The 19,598-nt window shown below is 35.4% G+C and overlaps 2 protein-coding genes across 5 annotated transcripts; one reads left to right on the top strand and one right to left on the bottom strand.

The window, feature by feature from the left end:
* LOC109335004 (probable serine/threonine-protein kinase PBL7) lies at positions 154 to 2,738 on the top strand. The gene is made up of 5 exons (XM_019571027.1): positions 154 to 247; positions 928 to 1,118; positions 1,349 to 1,538; positions 1,634 to 2,025; positions 2,118 to 2,738. The coding sequence occupies exons 1-5, from the start codon at positions 154 to 156 to the stop codon at positions 2,379 to 2,381; spliced, it is 1,131 nt and encodes a 376-aa protein (XP_019426572.1). The 3' UTR covers positions 2,382 to 2,738.
* On the bottom strand, positions 7,743 to 19,091 carry LOC109336708 (ecotropic viral integration site 5 protein homolog). 4 transcript variants are annotated; one of them, XM_019573463.1, is made up of 18 exons: positions 18,752 to 19,091; positions 18,060 to 18,129; positions 16,664 to 17,299; positions 16,428 to 16,574; positions 16,202 to 16,315; positions 14,327 to 14,385; positions 14,038 to 14,104; positions 13,806 to 13,857; positions 13,611 to 13,703; positions 13,409 to 13,492; positions 12,864 to 13,285; positions 11,645 to 11,706; positions 10,975 to 11,044; positions 10,343 to 10,423; positions 10,107 to 10,208; positions 9,330 to 9,454; positions 8,693 to 8,756; positions 7,743 to 8,209 (listed from the first exon to the last, which is right to left on the bottom strand). In XM_019573463.1, the coding sequence occupies exons 1-18, from the start codon at positions 18,796 to 18,798 to the stop codon at positions 8,129 to 8,131; spliced, it is 2,376 nt and encodes a 791-aa protein (XP_019429008.1). In that variant the 5' UTR covers positions 18,799 to 19,091; the 3' UTR covers positions 7,743 to 8,128. The 4 variants fall into 4 exon arrangements, 3 of the variants coding, with proteins under 3 accessions (XP_019429008.1, XP_019429009.1, XP_019429010.1); XM_019573464.1 differs by lacking the exon at positions 13,806 to 13,857 and having other exon boundaries at positions 13,611 to 13,674; XM_019573465.1 differs by lacking the exons at positions 7,743 to 8,209; positions 8,693 to 8,756 and having other exon boundaries at positions 9,337 to 9,470.

Genomic DNA, 19,598 nt, shown 5'->3' with positions numbered 1-19,598 from the left:
ATGAACAAAAAACAACATAAGTAGATAAATTCAATTCAAAACACACATATAAGAGTGAGTGTTCAACAAGTGCAAAGGAGGCTCCTTTCCAGATTAAATTTGAGAGATTGGTTTATTACTGATTATCATTGTGATAAGTAAGAGGAAACAAAGATGGGTTGGAATCTATGTTCTGGAAATTCAAACCCTAAGAAGAAGATCGTGGAAGTGCGGGACAACATTGTTGATCCAATTAGAACCACCCCAGGTACTCAAAATTTCTTTCTTTTTATAGTGTTTGAGAAAAATGGTTTCTTCTTGAACAAGGTATTTTGGGGTTGTATTGTGTAATAATGTATTTCTAGTTCTAATTTGCATGTTGATTTATATGTGATTTCTTGTAATTGTAACAATTGAAATTGTGTTTTTTGTTTAGTAAAAAAAATTTATTTGGTTGACCCATAGGTGTAATATTACAAGCATTGATTCAGGTGATGCTGTATGCCATAATCCAAAATAGCCAAAGTTAATAAACTTCCCTTAAGTTATGGTGTCAGCCTTGTTCCTAATATAAACTTTGAGTTGTTTTTTTTGTACTACCCAGGGTATCCCTTCACCTTTTAGGTAAGGAGTTAATCCCTTTCGGGGTGCGTAATTGCCCCTCCCAACATGTGTTGCTCTCAGGATTCCAACTTTCGATTTTTTGGTCTTCTGTGAATCTAGTAGGGTCTTACACCACTAGATCAACGTTTTGTTGGTCTTTGAGTTGTTTTTGAAACAATGCTTCCTATGTGGCAAAATCAATTAATGATTAGAATTGGAAAATGAAATGCATTACTTTATGATTCCAAGAAACCAAAGGAATATGGATTGGTAGAAGTTAAATCTAAAGCTGATGTAGCTTACCCTGCTTACCACTTAATCACCCGTCTTTGAAACTGAGTGCAGAGAAACTGAAGAGGAATCACTCCATGAATTCCAAAGATTCCTCTAAAAGTCGGAGCACTGATCATATTGCTGCACAGACATTCTTGTTCCGCGAATTGGCAGATGCAGCTAGAAATTTTAAAGCAGAATGTCTTATAGGCAAGGGTGGATTCGGTAGAGTTTACAAAGGACATTTGGAAAGTATTAATCAGGTAAATCTATCTCTTAAGATTTCTTTGTTAAGAGGAGTAGGATGAAGTTTCAAGGAAATGAAATGAAGCAATGCTTTCGTTTTTTCTGTTACTCATCATTTCTTTTTATCCTTACTTCTATGTTCTGATACATAGTAATAGCTTCTGGAATTTGTCAGTATGGATCTGGCCTTAAAATTTGTATATTTTGAATTGAAAACAATATTCATCCTTTCTGATGTTGAATGCAGGTTGTCGCAATTAAGCGACTTGATCTAAATGGGCTGCAAGGGAACAGAGAATTCCTTGTTGAAGTATTGATGTTAAGTCTTCTTCACCACCCCAACCTTGTCAACATGATTGGTTATTGTGCTGATGGAGATCAAAGACTTTTAGTTTATGAATATATGTCATTAGGATCTTTAGAAGACCACTTACATGGTACTTGTATTTCAAATTTGCTTGCTATTTTCTGTTCTCTTTAAATTTTGTATTTGTTTTCTACTTGATATTGATAATATCTCTTCCATTTGCAGATATTGCTCCTGGAAAGAAGCAGCTTGACTGGAACGCAAGAATGAAAATAGCGGCTGGGGCAGCACAGGGATTGGAATATCTACATGACAAAGCTAACCCTCCTGTCATATACCGAGATATAAAGTGCTCCAACATTTTGCTCGGCGATGGGTATCACCCAAAGTTATCTGATTTTGGTTTGGCTAAACTTGGCCCGATCGGGGAAAAGACCCATGTATCAACAAGGGTTATGGGCACCCATGGATATTGTGCTCCTGAGTATGCAATGACAGGTCAACTGACTCTAAAATCAGATGTTTATAGCTTTGGTGTAGTTCTTCTGGAAATAATTACCGGAAGAAAGGCGTTTGACAATTCTAAGTCTGCAGAAGAGCAGAATCTTGTTGCATGGGTAACAAACTCCTACCCTACTGCTCCTTATTGATGTATTTGATTAAAATTTGAGTAGTAACTTTGAGATGGATTACTGAATTTTAATTTCAGGCTAGACCCTTGTTGAAAGAACGTAGAAATTTTTCACAAATGGCTGATCCAGTGCTCCAAGGTCAATATCCGGCAAGAGGACTATACCAGGCACTTGCTGTTGCTGCAATGTGTGTTCAGGAGCAGGCCAACATGCGTCCACTTATTGCTGATGTTTCCAAAGCTTTTAGTTACCTTGCTGCACAAAGATATGACACCGATACACAGACGGTACAAAGCTCTCGCCTCGCTCCCAGTACACCTCCTAGAACCAAGAAGGGATAATGATACTAGCTCCATGTTTGTTGGCTATATGTTCGTAAGTACGGTCGAAATTTCGAGTATCTTACACTAGAAGAAGATATAGCTTTTTGGATGATGATACCAGTTGTCCTATGAGAGTGTTCACTCAATTCGAAGTATAGTTGCTGAATGTTTTGTGATTTTTTGTTGTACATCTGGTGCACAGAATTGCTTCTATTTCTATTTGGAGCTAAGTTAGTATTCCCATTTCTTTTCCCTTAAATATTTATTGAAGATAAAATTAATGGATTGATAATTCATGTTCCTTCTCTTTATGCTGGTTGTTGTAAAGAAATATAGTTTTTTCAACCAAAATTATATATATGCACATACCATATGTGATGCCCCCTTTTCATTTTCTGTAGAAGTTTATATGGTCATGTGTATTAGAATATTGGAATCTGTTATAACTACTTTTGTTATAACTAGTTTAGTTTAGTTGAAATTCTGTTTGTAAAGTAACTGAGTTTGTTACTGCAGTTACTTTACTATTTTACCCTTCTGCCTTTTTCTATATAAGTAACTCTTGTTACTTCATTTTATTCAAGATAATAAAATCATAAAAGTCAGTTCCTCTCATCTCTTCCTCTTCTTTCTCTCTTTCTCTCTTTCCACGATAACTTCCTCTCCTCAAGATTACTTCTCTGGTCTTTCTGTTTTGTTACATGGTATCACGCCATGGCAACCGGAACAAATTCTGGGACGTTCAGATCTTCTTCTCCGATCTCTCCTTCCGCTGCTACGCCGCTTGATGCGGTGTCTACTCCTCTCGTTCTTCCTTCTCCGTCCATGAAGCTCACCGAGAAGAACTTCTTAGTGTGGAGACACTTCATGTTAGCAACCCTAACATCAAATCGAGCAAATCGATTTGTTCTCGGAACTGAAATTCCACACAGATTCCTCAATGATGATGCTCGGCTAATCAACCAAATCAATCCAGCATATCTTCGATGGGAAGAACTTGATCAATCTGAAAGTTTGTAACCACAAGTGGTAGGTTGTGTTCACTCATGGTAACTTTGGGAGGAGCTAGATTCGTTTTGCAATTCGCAAACGAAAGCTCGTAGTCGACAATTGCGTTCTCAACTACGTTCAATCGCGCAAGGATCCAGCTCTATTTCTGATTACTTCACCAAAATCAAGAGTGTAGTTGATGCTTTAATCTTCATCGACACTCCTATTTCAACCTCTGAACACATTGACTACATTCTCGACGGTTTAAATGAGGAATTTCAACCCGTGATTACATCTATTGAAAGTCAAATTGATTTACCTACAATTCATAACCTAGAGTATTTCTACTGACTTTTGAATATAGGTTAGAAAAGAATAAACACAAGACTATTTCTGATGCTCTCTCTGTGAATATAGCATCTGATTCTCTCTTATCCTCTACACCTGTGTCTTCTTAGTCAATATTGTCTATGACACCTTCAACATATTATTCTCCTAGAACAGAACTTCCTCCTCCTATTCCTTATAGCTATGGAAATTCAAATCAATTTCGTGGCTCTCGTGGTCGTCGTGTGAACTATGGTGGACGCCAATGGTCTTCTCAATGAAGAGGTCTATATGACACAACCCACTGGTTTTCAACACAATGATAAATCATTGGTTTGCAAATTAAACAAAGCCATCTACGGATTAAAGCAAGCCCCTAGGCAATGGTTTGAAAGATTAAAAGGGTCTCTCATCAAACTTGGCTTTCAAGTAAGCAAATGTGATAATTCACTCTTCTTTCAAAGCTGCTCCACTCATCAACTCTACATTCTGGTATATGTAGATGACATCATTGTCACAGGTTCATCGAATACTCTTATTCAGAAGGTTATCAAAGATCTCAGCACCACCTTTGCTCTAAAACATTTAGGAACCTAGACTATTTTCTAGGCATAGAGGTCAAACACAAACAAAATGGATCTATGTTCCTATCTCAATCAAAGTATATCAAAGATCTTCTAGAAAGAGCACATTTATCCTCTGAAAAGAAAGCATTACCCCTATGGCAAGCAACTGCAAATTAACTAAGCATGGGACAGACTACTTTGAAGATCCCACATTCTATAGATCAATTGTTGGAGCCTTAAAATATGCTACCATTACCAGACCAGATATCACCTATAGTGTGAATAAAGTGTGTAAATTCTTGGAAAAACCCTTAAACTCTCACTGGACAGTTGTAAAAAGAATTCTCAAGTATCTTCATGGCTCCAAATCTATGGGTATAACCATCAATCTAGCTGCTAGGCCAATTGCCTCAAAATTGTCCCTTGTGGCCTTTTGTGATGCTGACTGGGCATCTGATATGGATGACAGAAAATCAACTTCAGGAGCTTGCCTCTACTTGGGTCCAAACCTTGTCACTTGGTGGTTCAAGAAACAAAATACAATCTCAAGATCTAGTACTGAAGAAGAATACAGGAGTCTAGCTCTAGCTTGTCAAGAACTAATATGGATTGAATCTCTTCTCAAAGAACTCAAGATATCTTTCAACACTCCTATTATTCTATGTGACAATCAGAGTACGGTAGCTATGTCTCACAATCCAGTTCTACACAACAGAACTAAACACATAAAATTGGATCTCTATTTTGTCCGAGACAAGATTCAAAACAAAAGCCTTATAGTCAAGGTAGTTAAAATCGAGATTTTACTTAGGATCGGGAGGAGAGTCAAAGATCGTAAATGTAGGATCGTAACACGACTCGTAAGATTCTACTTATTAGTATATATATATATATATGCATAGAAATTCACACACATATATATTCATAAAAATTCATATATATATATATATAATACAATAAATATTCACACACACATATATATATTCATAAGTCATAATACTAAAAATAATCTTAAAAATAAAGAATGTATATAAATTATCTAAGTAATATTATATAAATTCTGAACTAATATTATATAAGTTATGAAGTAATATATATTAAAATTATAAGAGCCATGGGTATAATATTTCATAGGTCATGATAGCAAAATAATACACCTTTTTTATGTTCCAACTAAAAAAAATAGGGTTTCCTAGCCCACTGGTCACATTATAATAAGTTTATGAGGCTAAAAAAGAAATTGGGCTTAAAAGGTAGGAATAAAAGCCCATCAAACCCGTTTTTGATAAATAAATAAAACTAGGGTTTTAACAACCCGGGTTGCACATGACCCGGTTAGCCTTCTTCTCTACCCTTCCAATGACGGCTGTGTAATCAGTTTGAACCTTCTTCTCTACCCTTCAATGGCGGCTAATCGGCTATTATCAGTTTGAACATGCTTCTCTACCCTTCTAATGGCGACTATGTGATGAGTTTGAACCTTCTTCTCTATTCGATTGAGAGAGAGTGAGGACGTGAAGAAGAGAGTGAGAGAGAGAGGAAGTGAAGTTGTGACAGAGATTTAGGGATCGGTGGGCTCGTCGACTCCACCGGTTTTATGCACCTGCACGACGATCCCACCCGATCCCATAGAGGCGCATCCAAGACTGAGATCGAGCACGGGTTGGAGGTTGAGGATCGTAAAATCGTGCGATCTCACGAGTAAGCTCGCGATTTTGACTACCTTGCTTATAGTCAAGCATATTTCCTTAGAATTTCAAACTGCTGACATTCTAACAAAACCGCTTCCCAACAATCAATTCATCACTCTAAGGAATCAACTCAAAGTTTAGAATTTTCTGTAAATCAGGACCCTCGGTTTCAGGGGGGTATATTAGAATATTGGAATCTGTTATAACTAGTTGAAATTCTGTTTGTAAAATAACTGAGTTTGTTACTGCAGTTACTTTACTATTTTACCCTTCTGCCTTTTTCTATATAAGTAACTCTTGTTACTTCATTTTACTCAAGATAATAAAATCATAAAAATTAGTTCCTCTCATCTCTTCCTCTTCTTTCTCTCTTTCCACGATAACTTCCTCTCCTCAAGATTACTTCTCTGGTTTTTCTGTTTTGTTACAATGTGCACAAATTTCTTTGCAATTGTATGTTTCCCTTTTAAGTCATGAAATTGCTCATGAAACATGGTTCTCATAGCAATATTTGAACAAGATGAGTATCATTGCATCTGCACATTGATTAGTTATGACAAACTCTAATTTTCTTTGGCTTATTCTGGAAGCCTTTAAATTTTGAGAATATCAATTGTCTCTTTTGACATAAAGCCTAACAAATGGTCTCCGGTTTAAGTTTGAGTGAGGAACTATCCCTTTCAAAGTCTGTGATTCTTTCCTCAACTACTGTTATTTCGAGGATTGAACTTTAGCCTTTGCCCTTATACCATACCTTGGAATCTAGTATAACCTTACACTACGAACTAATTCCTTGTGCTGGTGATCTATACTGTTTTTATAGAATTATACTAAAAAAGCATGGCCCATTAGATGAGGTTCACACCTAATGGAATCTATGGATGGTTGATGTATGAAACCTTACCCTCACAAGTAAAAAACCTATTTTCAAAATTTGAACATGATACAAGATAATCAATCTTATCATTTTTCCGATGTTCATTATCTTTTATAGAATTATAAAAGCAGAATTCAATTAATATTCTTGCATTTAATACCAACGGAAATACAATTTAAAATGCTGATACATTCTACACTTCCTAAAATTGGATTGAACCCAAGCAGCAGGAAGTGGAACATGGCTACTGCAACATCAAAATATTAGGTGTCTTACTAAAATAACTCTTATATCCAAGGTTTTTATTTAAATTTAGTGTGTCCTGAGAAGCTGTTGAAATAAAAAAGTGTGAGAACAAAATAAACCTATTCAAAAATGAATATGAAGAAGTGTATTAGTATTCATGTTTGAAATTTAGATGATGAAATTTCACAAACCAAAATGGGACGTTTGTATCGACTTTCAGTAAGCAAATAATTTAGACAACCTAACCATATACCGGGAAAAAGGGTAAATTTTGATACAATGGTAAGATTGTTTGCTTTATGACCTAAAATTTATGAATTTAAATCCTGGAAAGTATTTTTGTTTGTGTTAGTAAAACAATATATATTTATCTTCCTCATACTCACTAGATGGGAACAACCTTTTTTTATTTAACCAGTTTGCCGAAATATCCAATGTGCTGAGATGCAACTAACAGCTGTTTCTGGCACAGCAGCAAAATACATCTTTTTGGACCGGACTAGTGTCAAGCAGAACTTGTTAGCACTAGCTTTATTTTATTAATTTATTATAAATGACTTCTTGCCCTTTTTTCTAATCCAAGGGTAGGCTCATAGGAAGCATAAAAATGAGAGGAGGGGAGGAAATGAGAAAAGGTTAGGACTGTATTATCAAGAATTTGAACTAACTCTAAGACAGAATATAGAAAAATAATTTGGCATGTTTGCACGCATTATAATATGCTAAGGGCACGGTTGATTTGCTTCAAGGAATGGTGCAATATTGCCAACAATCATGTCAAAGAATAAAAAAACCTTCTATAGCTGATTGACCTATGAAAGTTCCTTACACCTGAAGTTAATTTAGCACAGTGGACAGAGAAAAAAACTATGTAATCTACCCATTTGGATTCAATGATGTTACAAGTGGATTCTTCCTCTAACTTTCAGCCAGCTATATGACATGATTAACAAAGAACATTGAGCAGACAATCAAAAACAGGTAACATTTCCTGATTACTCACGAGTTTCGTGTGCCGCTGCTCTGCATATTCTATCTATCCTGTTCTTTGTTGCTGCTCTGCATATTCTATCTATCCTGTTCTTTGTTATTGGATTCTTCTCTTGGAGTACTGTTGTTAGACAGAATTTCGCCAGACTCTTGCTTTCCCTGATTCATGGCATGTATAAGTAACTGCAAGGGGTGGTCTTTACAAACAATAATAAGCTCCATGCTGCGGCACAACGGCCAGGCAAATCGAAATATATACACTTTGAGAATATTTACAAGGATTATTGTCCACCAAATTACAAGGATTAATGTCCCGCATGATAAAGGAATTGCAAACTGAAAACTGAACTGGTATACCATCCCATTGTGAATTCATCAGAATTTCATTTTGCAACTCAAAATTGTAATCATGTCTTTCAATGATAGCATACCCTCTGTTCGACACACATTCTCTTTTATTGGATGGATTTTATGTCACATACACTAAATAGTGATTGAACCCATGTTATTTAGTTGGTTCCACATAGAACTCAACCAATAATAAAGTGTATCAGAGAGTGTTGAAAAAAGTGTGTTGCTCACATTTCTCGTGTCTGGATAAATTTGTTGTGATATCAAGAATGGAAATAGAGAAGATTGTACCTTGTTTCTATCACGCCAACCCAGTCCAAAATTTAGTAGACCAGTCTTCTTAGCGGGAGCAGCCCTACAAAAATACCTCTAATGAAATTTGATCCAAATTCCCATCCTTCCAAATATATCATAAAAATCAAATGTTACATCATATGCAACACACTCTTTATATTGGCACCCCTTCCCCATTACAAAGGATTCAGATGACAGGAACCAAATTATTATGAGTGGAGTGAATTGTTAATAGCAACCATAACTCTGTAAATCTTGTGATCGAACATACAACCTATATTATAAACCACATCTGAAGGCTTTCCATAATATGATCAAAATAAGAATGGCCTAGTATTATTTTCAATATAATTTCTAGTACTTTATTTACTACATCATAAGAAAAATAGTTAACTCAGTTTTTCCATGCAATATGGGTAGTTCATAGAGGCTACAGTTCTTATCTATTTTAAACCATGAAATTATCTAATTGTGACATCAAACTTCTAAAGCAGGTTTCTGCAATTATGCTGGTCTTGATATTTTCAAGTGTTTTCAAAGGGAAACCATATGAGGCAGTAGATAAAATAATTTAGACTAGAGGAGTATAAGTTGCAAGAAAAACCTGAAATATGATATCTAAAATATTGGTTACCTTGGAGAAGAAAGTGCTTTGGATTGGCCCGATTCATATTGAAGGGTAGCCTCCAGCGTACTTTCTGCCATAACCACCCGTTTTTGCATCTCAGCGATTGACGCCACAGCATTATCATACTTTTCCTGCATGTTTATTAAACTGGAAATAGATATTATCATGCCTTGTATGATATGTAATAGTAAATACAATGTGGTTACTTCTTTCTCTCTGGGAAATACATCTATGCTTCTTATTAGAAATCAGAAAGCTCCTCAATGCCATTGGTATGCTGTGGGTATTTGGATAAAAACAGAACATCGGAAGTTTTCTATTTCATGATTTGCAGAAGTAAATCCAGTTTAGTGCAAAAATAAAATAAAAAGAAGAAGCCCTCCATGTGCAGCCCATAACAAAATACAACCAGATAGAAAATATTATATTAGATCAGATATATCAGTTGTGTTAATTCTCAACTACCCATGCCTGCATCTAATCTACCAGGCAAAAGCATCAACAGGGATATTGCTCACAATGTTTCACAGGTAACCTAAAGAAGAGTACCAAAACCAGTATATTAAGCATTAAAAAACAATAGCAATGCCTCAATGAGATTCAGTTTTGAACAAGGATACTTTCTCAGCATCATCACAACCAAATTATACCGAGGATATTCTGAGGAAAACATTGAGATGATATTCTGAGGATATTTCCATTTAAGAATTTCACTCTGCTATAAATTATACTGTAGAAACAAATGAACAGATTCGCAATGATAACAAGAAGGGGAGAGATCACCTGAAGCACATGAACTTCATATTTCTGAGCAGCAAGATCTTGCTCTGCTCTTCTGCGAGCCTCTTCAGTAACTTTTTGATCCTGCTCTAGCCGCATTAGGACCTGTAGTATGCAGAAGATTTAAAAAATTTCTATGAAACAAATAAAGACAATTTTCTTCTTTTCTATTTACTGTTTCATTTTTGCATATAAGCTTACAGAAATAGACACTGGAGAAAACAGGTGCACACTAGAACCTGCAGCATGGCAGCTTCTTGTTCTTTATTTTCAGCAAGGGCTTCCTTTAGCTCAGCTACCTCCTGCTCCAATTCCTCAACCTGCATGATCACAAACATTTTTGTAAACCTTGCAAGCCAAAAGATCAGAATACGTATGTAGAACTAGCTTTTATAGTGTTTATCTTTTATGGATATGTAAGAAGTCCACTCTGCTGATTGAATGATTATATGATACTTAACTCATTCTTATTTATGATACTGATGGGTATAGATTTACTGTAATGTTGCAACATTCTCACTGAGATATAAACCTTAACCAAAACATAGGTGGCTAAATTAAGTGTGTATTTATCTGAACTCTGCAAGTTTAGAAACTTCTCCCTATCTTCTCTGTATCTAAGTTAAAATGTAGGTTGCCATGAAAATGAGTTCATTTCAATATGCTATCAAGGGTAAAGCATAAAATATAACATAGCAATTATTTGATTCTAAGGTATTTGGTATGTTGGGTAATGGAAATTTTGGACTACACCTAAAAAGGAGCAGGAGACAATGCATTTCCATTTTTACAATTTAAGAAGCACAAAATACCAAACAATAATTTAAAAATGAAATGACAGTAAGTTCAACCGCCCAAATGTTGGATTTACCCTTGCACTCAATTGCAGTCGATTATCTTCCTTCACCATCTCTACTAAAGCTGTTTCTAGCTCCTCAGCTCTGTTCAAGCATGAAAACACGCTTGGAATGAAGTAATTCTCTTCATAAGGTATCATGACAGTCTTAAAATACTTAATTGAATAGAGTTTTCATAATGAAAAATCAATGTGGAGAGTGAAAGGGGAAATAAACTAATAGAACATCATGATGACAAAATGCATTGTATTATAAAGATCTATTACATGCTTTGATCTACAAGCTAGAAGAGCTTAATAGAATATAAAGTGAGTAAACAAAATGATGAATATTCACAAATGGGTTAATAATGTAGCACTAATCAAGGCTCTGGGAATGCATATATTGTTGGTTGAGAAATATTTCCACAGCCACTTTTTGAGATAGATTTGAACATGAACAGTGGAAATTTTGGAAGGGATTTCTCGTTGATAAGCATTGTAATACTCTCTTGGCACCATATAGGAGAGTAAATAGGGCTAAGCATGAGGCTAATTGCACTGAGACTGGGTTAATTCCTTGATGAGCTTAATTTATCCTGCAATTATATTCTAGAAACCTCCTCTCTATTTTACAAGCAACAGGCTGAAGAACAAATCAAGTTGACTTAAAATATCTAGAATATAAACACCCAAAAATAACAACCTGAGTACGGCCGATCTTTTCTCTTCCAGCAATCTGCATAACTCAACCTTTAACCAGACGACCTGCATAAAAGTTGTTAGTGATTAAAACTTGAAAAGAGTTGCACAAGAACTGGTTATACTCAGAGCAACTATTTATAGTTGTACTTTCAGATGAGTGTAACCCAAAATTAAGCCAGCAAATTAGCCCTATATTTTTAAATAGCATGTCGACATTTATTTCATTGAAGTATATAATTTCTTAGCAAAGTATGTGCACGAAAGAACAACAATAAATTTACACAAAACAAAGCTGTACCAACCATTTAATCCCATTATTTGTCACGTACGCAAATAATAACTCTATCAATACAATCTTATCTGTTAAAACTAATCAAGGAAACACTAAAGAAATGTCAGCATTGATGCATAGATAAGTATTTTCACAGGGAAGCATATATATGAATCATTGTAAGCACATTAAGTTCATGCTGGATTACGCTGAAACAAGAAATCTGATTATAACACTTTTTTATACCAAGAAATTCTCTACCCCCCTTTGAAGGACAGTTAAGAAGTACAAAGCTCAAAAAATCAAGAACCACTGAAGAGCCAGAATCTCTCAAAGAGGATGGTTCAATATCATCATCCCTTTCTAGTCCCTTTAAAATCTTATATATGAAACAGAATGAAATATACCAAATAGACAGCCATAACATGACAGCAATCACAAAAATATTGAAATTAAAATTCAAGCATGCTATGACCTACAGAAAATTATAAATAGTTAGTTTTTCAGACTAACGGTGTATTTGTTTCAGAATCTCAAATAATCTGATTATCAGAAATCTCAATGTCAAATTCAGTGTTTTTTTCACATGAAACGGCTTTAGAAGTGCGCTTATGTTGTTGCCAACCACTTTCGAGTCTCTTCAGATTATTGCTTTTAAGCAGCAACAATTATTTTTCCTAACAAGTATTCTGAACCAAACACCCCCTATGTGTCTGATTTCACATTATAAACAGAGCAAGCACCTTTTATCCTTATCGAGTTCAACCTGCCTCAAGATAGATCAAGATTAAAATGATATACCATGAAGGCATCAACAGTACACAAAGGTAGATTTATAAGTCATATTAGAGTTAAATGATAGATAAATTTCAATCAAGTTCACAAACATAGCCAGATTTTGGTGGGAGGGGGTAGGGATGTGAATGGTGTGAGGCCTAGAAGAAGCAACCTGATCCTGGACATCCGGTAGGGCATCCAATTCTGAATCAACATTGAGGCTATTAAGCAGTTCATCTATGTTAGAGGAACGGGACTCCAACTGAGATTTATCCTCATCAGCAACCATATCACCTCCTTCAGTGGTTTTCCTTTCTTCTACTAGTGGTGCTTGGTCATGCTTGAAACTGTAAAGTTTAGATGCAAGTCCTTTGGAATCCTTCCAAACTCTCCCCTTCCTGGCCCTTTCTTCTAAAACATCTAATACAGATGGCCGGTGTTTTTCTCTCAGTTCTTGCAATCTTGCCTCAGTCACAGCTAGATAACCCATGCAAGCGGTAAAGACAAGCTGGCTGCTATCAAATGTTGAGCCAGCAAGTGATTGCAATAGAGTAATTGCATCACCTGCATCCTTTGTCGTAACTAATGCAGGACCTAGAATGAGAGATGAAAATTGTGTATTATTTTAAAAATGAAATAATTTTCTTTAGTTTACAACACACGCATGCTATTCTGCATAAATCAGACTCGTGAACACAGGAAAAAACAATTGAATACCATATAATTCCATTAGAGCCAGTGCTGTTCGAAATAGCATAACGCGGTTCCCTTCAAATAACAGCACATCCCAAACACGAAGAACTAAACATGGAGAAAACACAACATAAAGTAACTTAATTAAGAACAGCGTATAAAATCTAATGTAAATGCCATAATATTCGAAGAGAAAGACCCAAAAAGTACTCCATATAAATCTCACCACTTTCCCAAGGAATCATGTTCATAAATATTGACAGGAACCAAGGTCCAGATATCCATGCCACCTGCACTCCCAAGTAATCCAGATGATTAACTGCACCAAAAGCATCAATGGAATAAAAAAACTATCTAAACTCCAAACTGATTGATAGAGGCAAATAAAGAGATCTAAGAAGCAAAGCTGATAAATACAAACCCAGTTTAGGAAACCTTTCACGCATCAATTCCTCAAAAACAAGCTGGTCTACCTGAAAAGTTAAAGGTATTTATGACTGCCAAAGAGGATTGCCAAGTATCCCTCAATACCACAATACCAAAGAGACATGCAATCCTGACTCAGGAATCAGGACAGACAACATTGCTCTCTCTCACTCTTTCTTTTTTTGCTTTGGGTAAATAGATACAAAGGACAGTCAGTTGACCCAAACCTGGGATTCTATCATTTCCTCTGTATAATAGCCTTCAAAATAATCATCAATGATGCCAACAAATGTCCTGAGATATTCCACTAAAAAATTAGCTCATAAACCTAAGACAAATTGTGTGAAATAATAGAAAAATGCACTCATCTTTTAAATAGACAACTGTTTTAAAAATTTTGTTTCCCTAATTTTCGGTTACCAAAGGATAAAACTAATCCTACTCCTTTGAACAACTATTGTCTATGCTGGAAAGTACTGACAAAAGGAAATTATGAGATAAGCTTCGCTAACCTACCAAAAGGCATTTTCTTCTGGCATAAGAAGCAGTAACAAACCAGCAAAGAAGTTCATTGCCTGCATGTATTTGAGCAACAAAATTTAATGATGACGGAGATGATGACAATCTTGGAGATTACCACCAGTGGAGAGATTAATAGGTAACCCCCACCCCCCCCCCACCAAAAAAAAGAAGAAAAAGATGCAACTATGGAAATATAATGAGGGTAAATAATTAATGGGCGTATATCATACTCACACCTCTTATTGCACTGGACATAGTCTTTCAGTTGGCTTATACTTGAGGCTTTAAACATTTTATATTTTCCATCAAAAAGTGTATTTATGTTTGAAGGAAGTGCTTACATGAAGTATGAACCCTGAAAATCCTTCAGAAGATACTACTTATAGAAAGACATTAATAAGTTTAAGCTTATACAGAAAGAAAATGAAAAAGGAAGACACTCTTTGAAAAACAAATGATTATTAGAATTTAGAAGGCATGGTCGAGAAGACCACTAGCACCAATGTTAAAGATCTATCTGAAACCTCCAGCTATATGTTAAAGAGACGTGACTAGTATGCAAAGCCTAAATCAATATGTAAGTTGATGTCTAAGCAGTCTTTCTGTTTTAGCCTTATTTTCTTTTTATTGTTTTGCACAGTCAAGGACCATATAATGGAATCTTAACAAATCATTCCCTATGACCAAATACATTAAAGCAACCTTCCATGACCCTCACTTTGGTGAAGAATAGAAAATTTAAGATGCATATACATCTACCGTCCCCATACCCCACTAAGTGGGAGCCTCGTGCCCTAGGTCACCCTTTTTATCTTATGAATATATTGTATTGACGTGGCTTGACAGAGATTCATATCCTGAATATACTCATATTGGCCTTAGTCCAAAATTGTTGCAAATGAATTAAAAATAAATGAGTGTGGGCTCGACAAATATCAGTTTGCAAACTAGTTGTTTATACAAACACAGCATTTTGAAGTTCTTCAAGATTAAACTTTTTTTGTACAGTCACAAAAATTTGTTTGCCTTCTTATTTCGACAGTTTTTATCTTTTCATCGCGATTTCCTTTTCAGGAAAAGTTCTTTATTAAAATAAAAATTAAACCAGACACAGTAAAGCATAACTTTCATAATTGCACAAGAATAAATGGAAGTATATTTCAAAATTCAGACACCTGAAAGTGAAAAGAACATTACAGTTTTACGGTTCATTAACTGATATAAATACATTTGAGTAGTTAAAAGAGCGGCGCAGTACACGAGGATCTCATTTAGTGGAGTTTGGGGAAGGTAAATGTACACAACTTTATTCTTACAAGCGAAGAGACTGTTTCCAGAATTTGAACTTATGATCTCATGGCACTAAGCAACAACTTTACAGTTGTGTCAAACTTGCCCTCTTTAAAAAACCTTACATTTGAGTAGTTCTTGAAAGAAAATTTCCAAATTCAGCTATATGACACAATGTGTAAAGCAGATAGAATGTGGCAAGATGTTGAAGAAAATTAGACAAGACATCATAAAGTTTTCTCTATCTAAATTAGTTTCAATAGTACATGACATATTTATTCAATGCTTAGATTTAAGTGAAAACAAAGAAATGAACAAAAAAATTAGAGAGGTTTTCAATTGCATCACGAATACAAAGATTTTTCATAAAAGAGAGAGGCAAAAACAGTTTTTGGAGATTATAATTAATAACTTTATTTCCCAATGGCACCATGTGTTCCAGTTTATTTAACCCTTGCATGGAAAATATTTGTATGGACAGGGATGAAAGTTTCATGAGCAAGAAATCCAATAAAGCTCAAACATTAGGAATAATAATTGATTCAGTATTTAGAAAGAAAGATTTTGGACTTCAGTTACCTGACAGTAACCAACAGAGGGGTTATGCCGAGCATATGCTAGCAGTAAACGCCTCAAGGAATCTCTGCCATGTTCATCCAAAGCAGGGTGACCTGGGAAAGTCCGTGGTATGTCCTGAGAATGAAAAGTATGATTTAATATAAGGAGAGAGCCAACTTGCAAAACAAAGCAAAAGAAGCAGCACCTACAAATCAAAATAAAGTCCAAGGCGCATGCAGCTAATGACCTTCTCAATCTGCTTTCTCCATTTCCCAAATGCAACAGATGAGGCATCTTGCTCCTTGCTTTCACTGCTGTGAGTTTCTTGAGCTAACAGGTCCTCATAATAGTTCTCCTTCCGACGTGTCCTCACACCTACAAATGCTTGCCAGACCTGTAACAGAAATATTGCAGGAAAAGCTTCACTACTTTTTGCCAAAAAAAAAGTAGGAATTTAAGTGAATTAGAAAGCATTAATTTTACCTCTCCTCTAAGATCCTTCGGGACTCCTCCCTGAACAAGGGTCTCCAATTCTTTCCATGGAGAGAAAAGTTCAGGTGATTCTTGATCCTGTAAAGCACTATCCTCTGGTGTCCCATTAGTGCACACATGTTCCTGCATATCCTCCTTAGAAACCCCTTCTACAGGTTCAGATTCTTCTATAGATGGAAGACGGTCGTTATTACCATTTATTTTCTCACCCTTCACGTTCTTTCCATTCTTGACACGAGGACACATTATTTTGTCAATGCCAGTAAGAGATGGCATAATTTCAGCCCACTGTTGAACCTTACGCTTCTTTCTTTCTTCTAAACGATGCTGTTCCTTGCCAATATTATTTCCAGTTGAACTACCAGAAACAGACTTACTGCCACTTGAAGCATCCCCTTCACCAACCCTCCCTAGACTAGTATCTTCTTCTACCTCTGTACCTTCAAAAGAGTTCCTGTCACTTGAGTCGCCTTTGCTAACCCTATCTACAATGGTCTCTTCTATTATCTCATTACCTTCAGACTTCAATCTATCAATATGTTTGTACTCAGAAGAACTTGGTTGAGATGATTTAGCTACCTGTTCAAGGAAGCTTCTCCATTTATCTGATCTTTCGTCTTCCTCCTCCTGATACCATAAACATATCAGTTTCGGGCTGATTGCTGATTTGTTACATTGAATTTTGAGCTACTTATTGGTAAAACGAAATTAGAATTGCAAATTAGAACTTCATTTACTAAGGCTCCATTTTTTGAAGTAACAAAAGGCTATAAAAACACATGCTTCGATTGCTTCTCTATTCGTTAAAAAATGCATACAAAGTCATTATATCTTATGCTAGTGTGGCATACTACTTAGAAAGTTTTCTGCAACTATTATTTCAATTCATATGGCTGCACACATCATGCAACTTTTCTTAACCAAACAAGAGATGTCTATAGCATGCATCTTAGGTTAAATTCTTAGGAAAGGTAGAGTATTTTTCTTTCACGAAAGAGAGGGCTTGATATCAGCCATCAGGGTAAGTCTACAGTTAATGTTATAAGTTGTTTTTTAGGATAATTAAAATGTTCTAAGTTGTTGTCTAATCTTGTTCTTGTTATTGCAACTAATACATATCAGACAATTAGTACCAAAATTACCAGTCACAGCCAAAATTGTTATTACTGAACTATTTTAAGAAAAACATGGGAGAAGGTGGGAATCTTCTTTGATAATGGCATCCTTTGAACAATTATGGACCTTAAACTGCTAAATTTAACTATAATAGTTTTAGCAAACGAATACATTTTCTTCATACAAAATATGCTGATACAGGACTTGAATATGGGATTGAAATACTAAGCCTGAATCAGAACAATATAAGCAAAACTGAAGTAGCAGATACCTTGTAAATAAGAGAATACTCTCTGTATCTTTGTGCGAATTGAGGCCTTAATGCAAATCCATAAGAATCCCTGTAGTCATGGAAGTTTAATTACCATTGTGATAGCGGGGAAAAATGAACATACCACCAGCTATTTCCAGAATCCAATATAAAAGCTAGGACACTGGACACCATACACTAGGGTCTAAAATTGCAGTTGCAGTTGCATTGTGGCCACGGTCATATTGCAGACCAAGGCGGTCCACAATCTCGGTCTGAACCAGCCGCATCACATTATGTGATGTGATAAAGTGATGAAGTCTATATTTAAAAACATTGATTTCTACATAAGTGAAGAAATGGATGCGAACACAGTCGTGGTATTGATGCAGCCTAATGTGTTTGCCACAGACACCACAACCGAGGTGTTGTGGCCGGATCATGTGATGCAAAACCTTTATAATTTACATAAATGAAGAAATGAACATCATAAGATAAATAATACACAAAAGGTTTTAATTTTGCATCCATGATTGCAATGGAGGTGGTATTGTTTACGATTTCGTTGTCTCCGAAATTGCATCACAACCACAATTGTAGCCATATCAGTTACATTTTCCGGAAATTTTGGTAAACAGAACGTAACCGTAATTTAAAATATGGAATACACATATGTGAAGCTTGAGTGTAAGCATTAATGCATGCATGTTTACCTGGAATCGACCTCCAATGTACGCTTACTCAGTAAGGACAACAACATACTTTAAGAACAGTTTCAGTTCTACAGCCCATAGCTTTCTCACTTTGAAACCAAACTCACAATATCAACGCTACACACATTACATTAAACTGATTCTAAACAAACTCTATAATTAATGAAATTATTCATCAGTTCACAAAACCAAACCAAAATAAAGAAGTAAAAAATGTTTAAATGTATAAAAAGTGTTGTTATTATTTAGTGTGAAGTGTGAGTGAGTAAATGCAACGAAGAAACGTTCAAAATAGGATCCAGAAATGAAGGATTGAAGAACACGTGGATTAAAGAGAGAAGAAGAATATTACGTGATTGAATGGAAATTGTGAAGGTGATTGAAAGTGAAGTGCGACATGTTTGGATGAGAAAGAGAGAAGGATTAGGAATTTGGGAGTTTGATTCGGAAGATCAAATGGTAGTTCATGTTTCTCTCTTGATGCCATTACCAACTATTCTTCTCTCATTGGACTTCTACTTGTTTCTTAATTAGTTGAGTTAAAAAGTGTAACTCAATCGTATTAAGTCATAAATTCTATTGGTGTTTTTACTTAGAGTTGTGTCATGGAAAAATATACTTATACGTTACATTAAATACATTATTGGATAGTGATAAGTGAGTGAAGCTATCAAAAGAGAAAATATTATCACCGGTCAGTATCGATAGAGTAAAAGTCGCTATGAACATTGACCCTTAAAGCGAACAGTAATATTAGAAGTGCACAAACTTTTTAATAATTTCTAAAAAGTTGTATAAAACAATGATATTGTATAAAATTCATATAAAATATATACATTATTTTCTA

The sequence above is a fragment of the Lupinus angustifolius genome, chromosome LG20, assembly GCF_001865875.1.
Source record: "Lupinus angustifolius cultivar Tanjil chromosome LG20, LupAngTanjil_v1.0, whole genome shotgun sequence".
Taxonomy (NCBI): domain Eukaryota; kingdom Viridiplantae; phylum Streptophyta; class Magnoliopsida; order Fabales; family Fabaceae; genus Lupinus; species Lupinus angustifolius.
Note: the sequence above shows the minus strand (reverse complement) of the source record. Positions and strands in the feature narration are given on the sequence as shown.

Bases quoted from the DNA above. Each gene is read 5' to 3' on its own strand.
- LOC109335004 (XM_019571027.1), top strand. From the start codon at position 154: ATGGGTTGGAATCTATGTTCTGGAAATTCAAACCCTAAGAAGAAGATC. The intron at 248-927 runs GTACTCAAAATT...AACTGAGTGCAG, and splicing joins TCCAATTAGAACCACCCCAG to AGAAACTGAAGAGGAATCAC. The intron at 1,119-1,348 runs GTAAATCTATCT...TGTTGAATGCAG, and splicing joins ATTTGGAAAGTATTAATCAG to GTTGTCGCAATTAAGCGACT.
- LOC109336708 (XM_019573463.1), bottom strand. From the start codon at position 18,798: ATGTTGTTGTCCTTACTGAGTAAGCGTACATTGGAGGTCGATTCCAG. The intron at 13,858-14,037 runs GTTTGGGTCAAC...TTAACTTTTCAG, and splicing joins AGGAAATGATAGAATCCCAG to GTAGACCAGCTTGTTTTTGA. The intron at 11,707-12,863 runs GTTGCTTCTTCT...ACTTTTATGCAG, and splicing joins TACCGGATGTCCAGGATCAG to GTCGTCTGGTTAAAGGTTGA.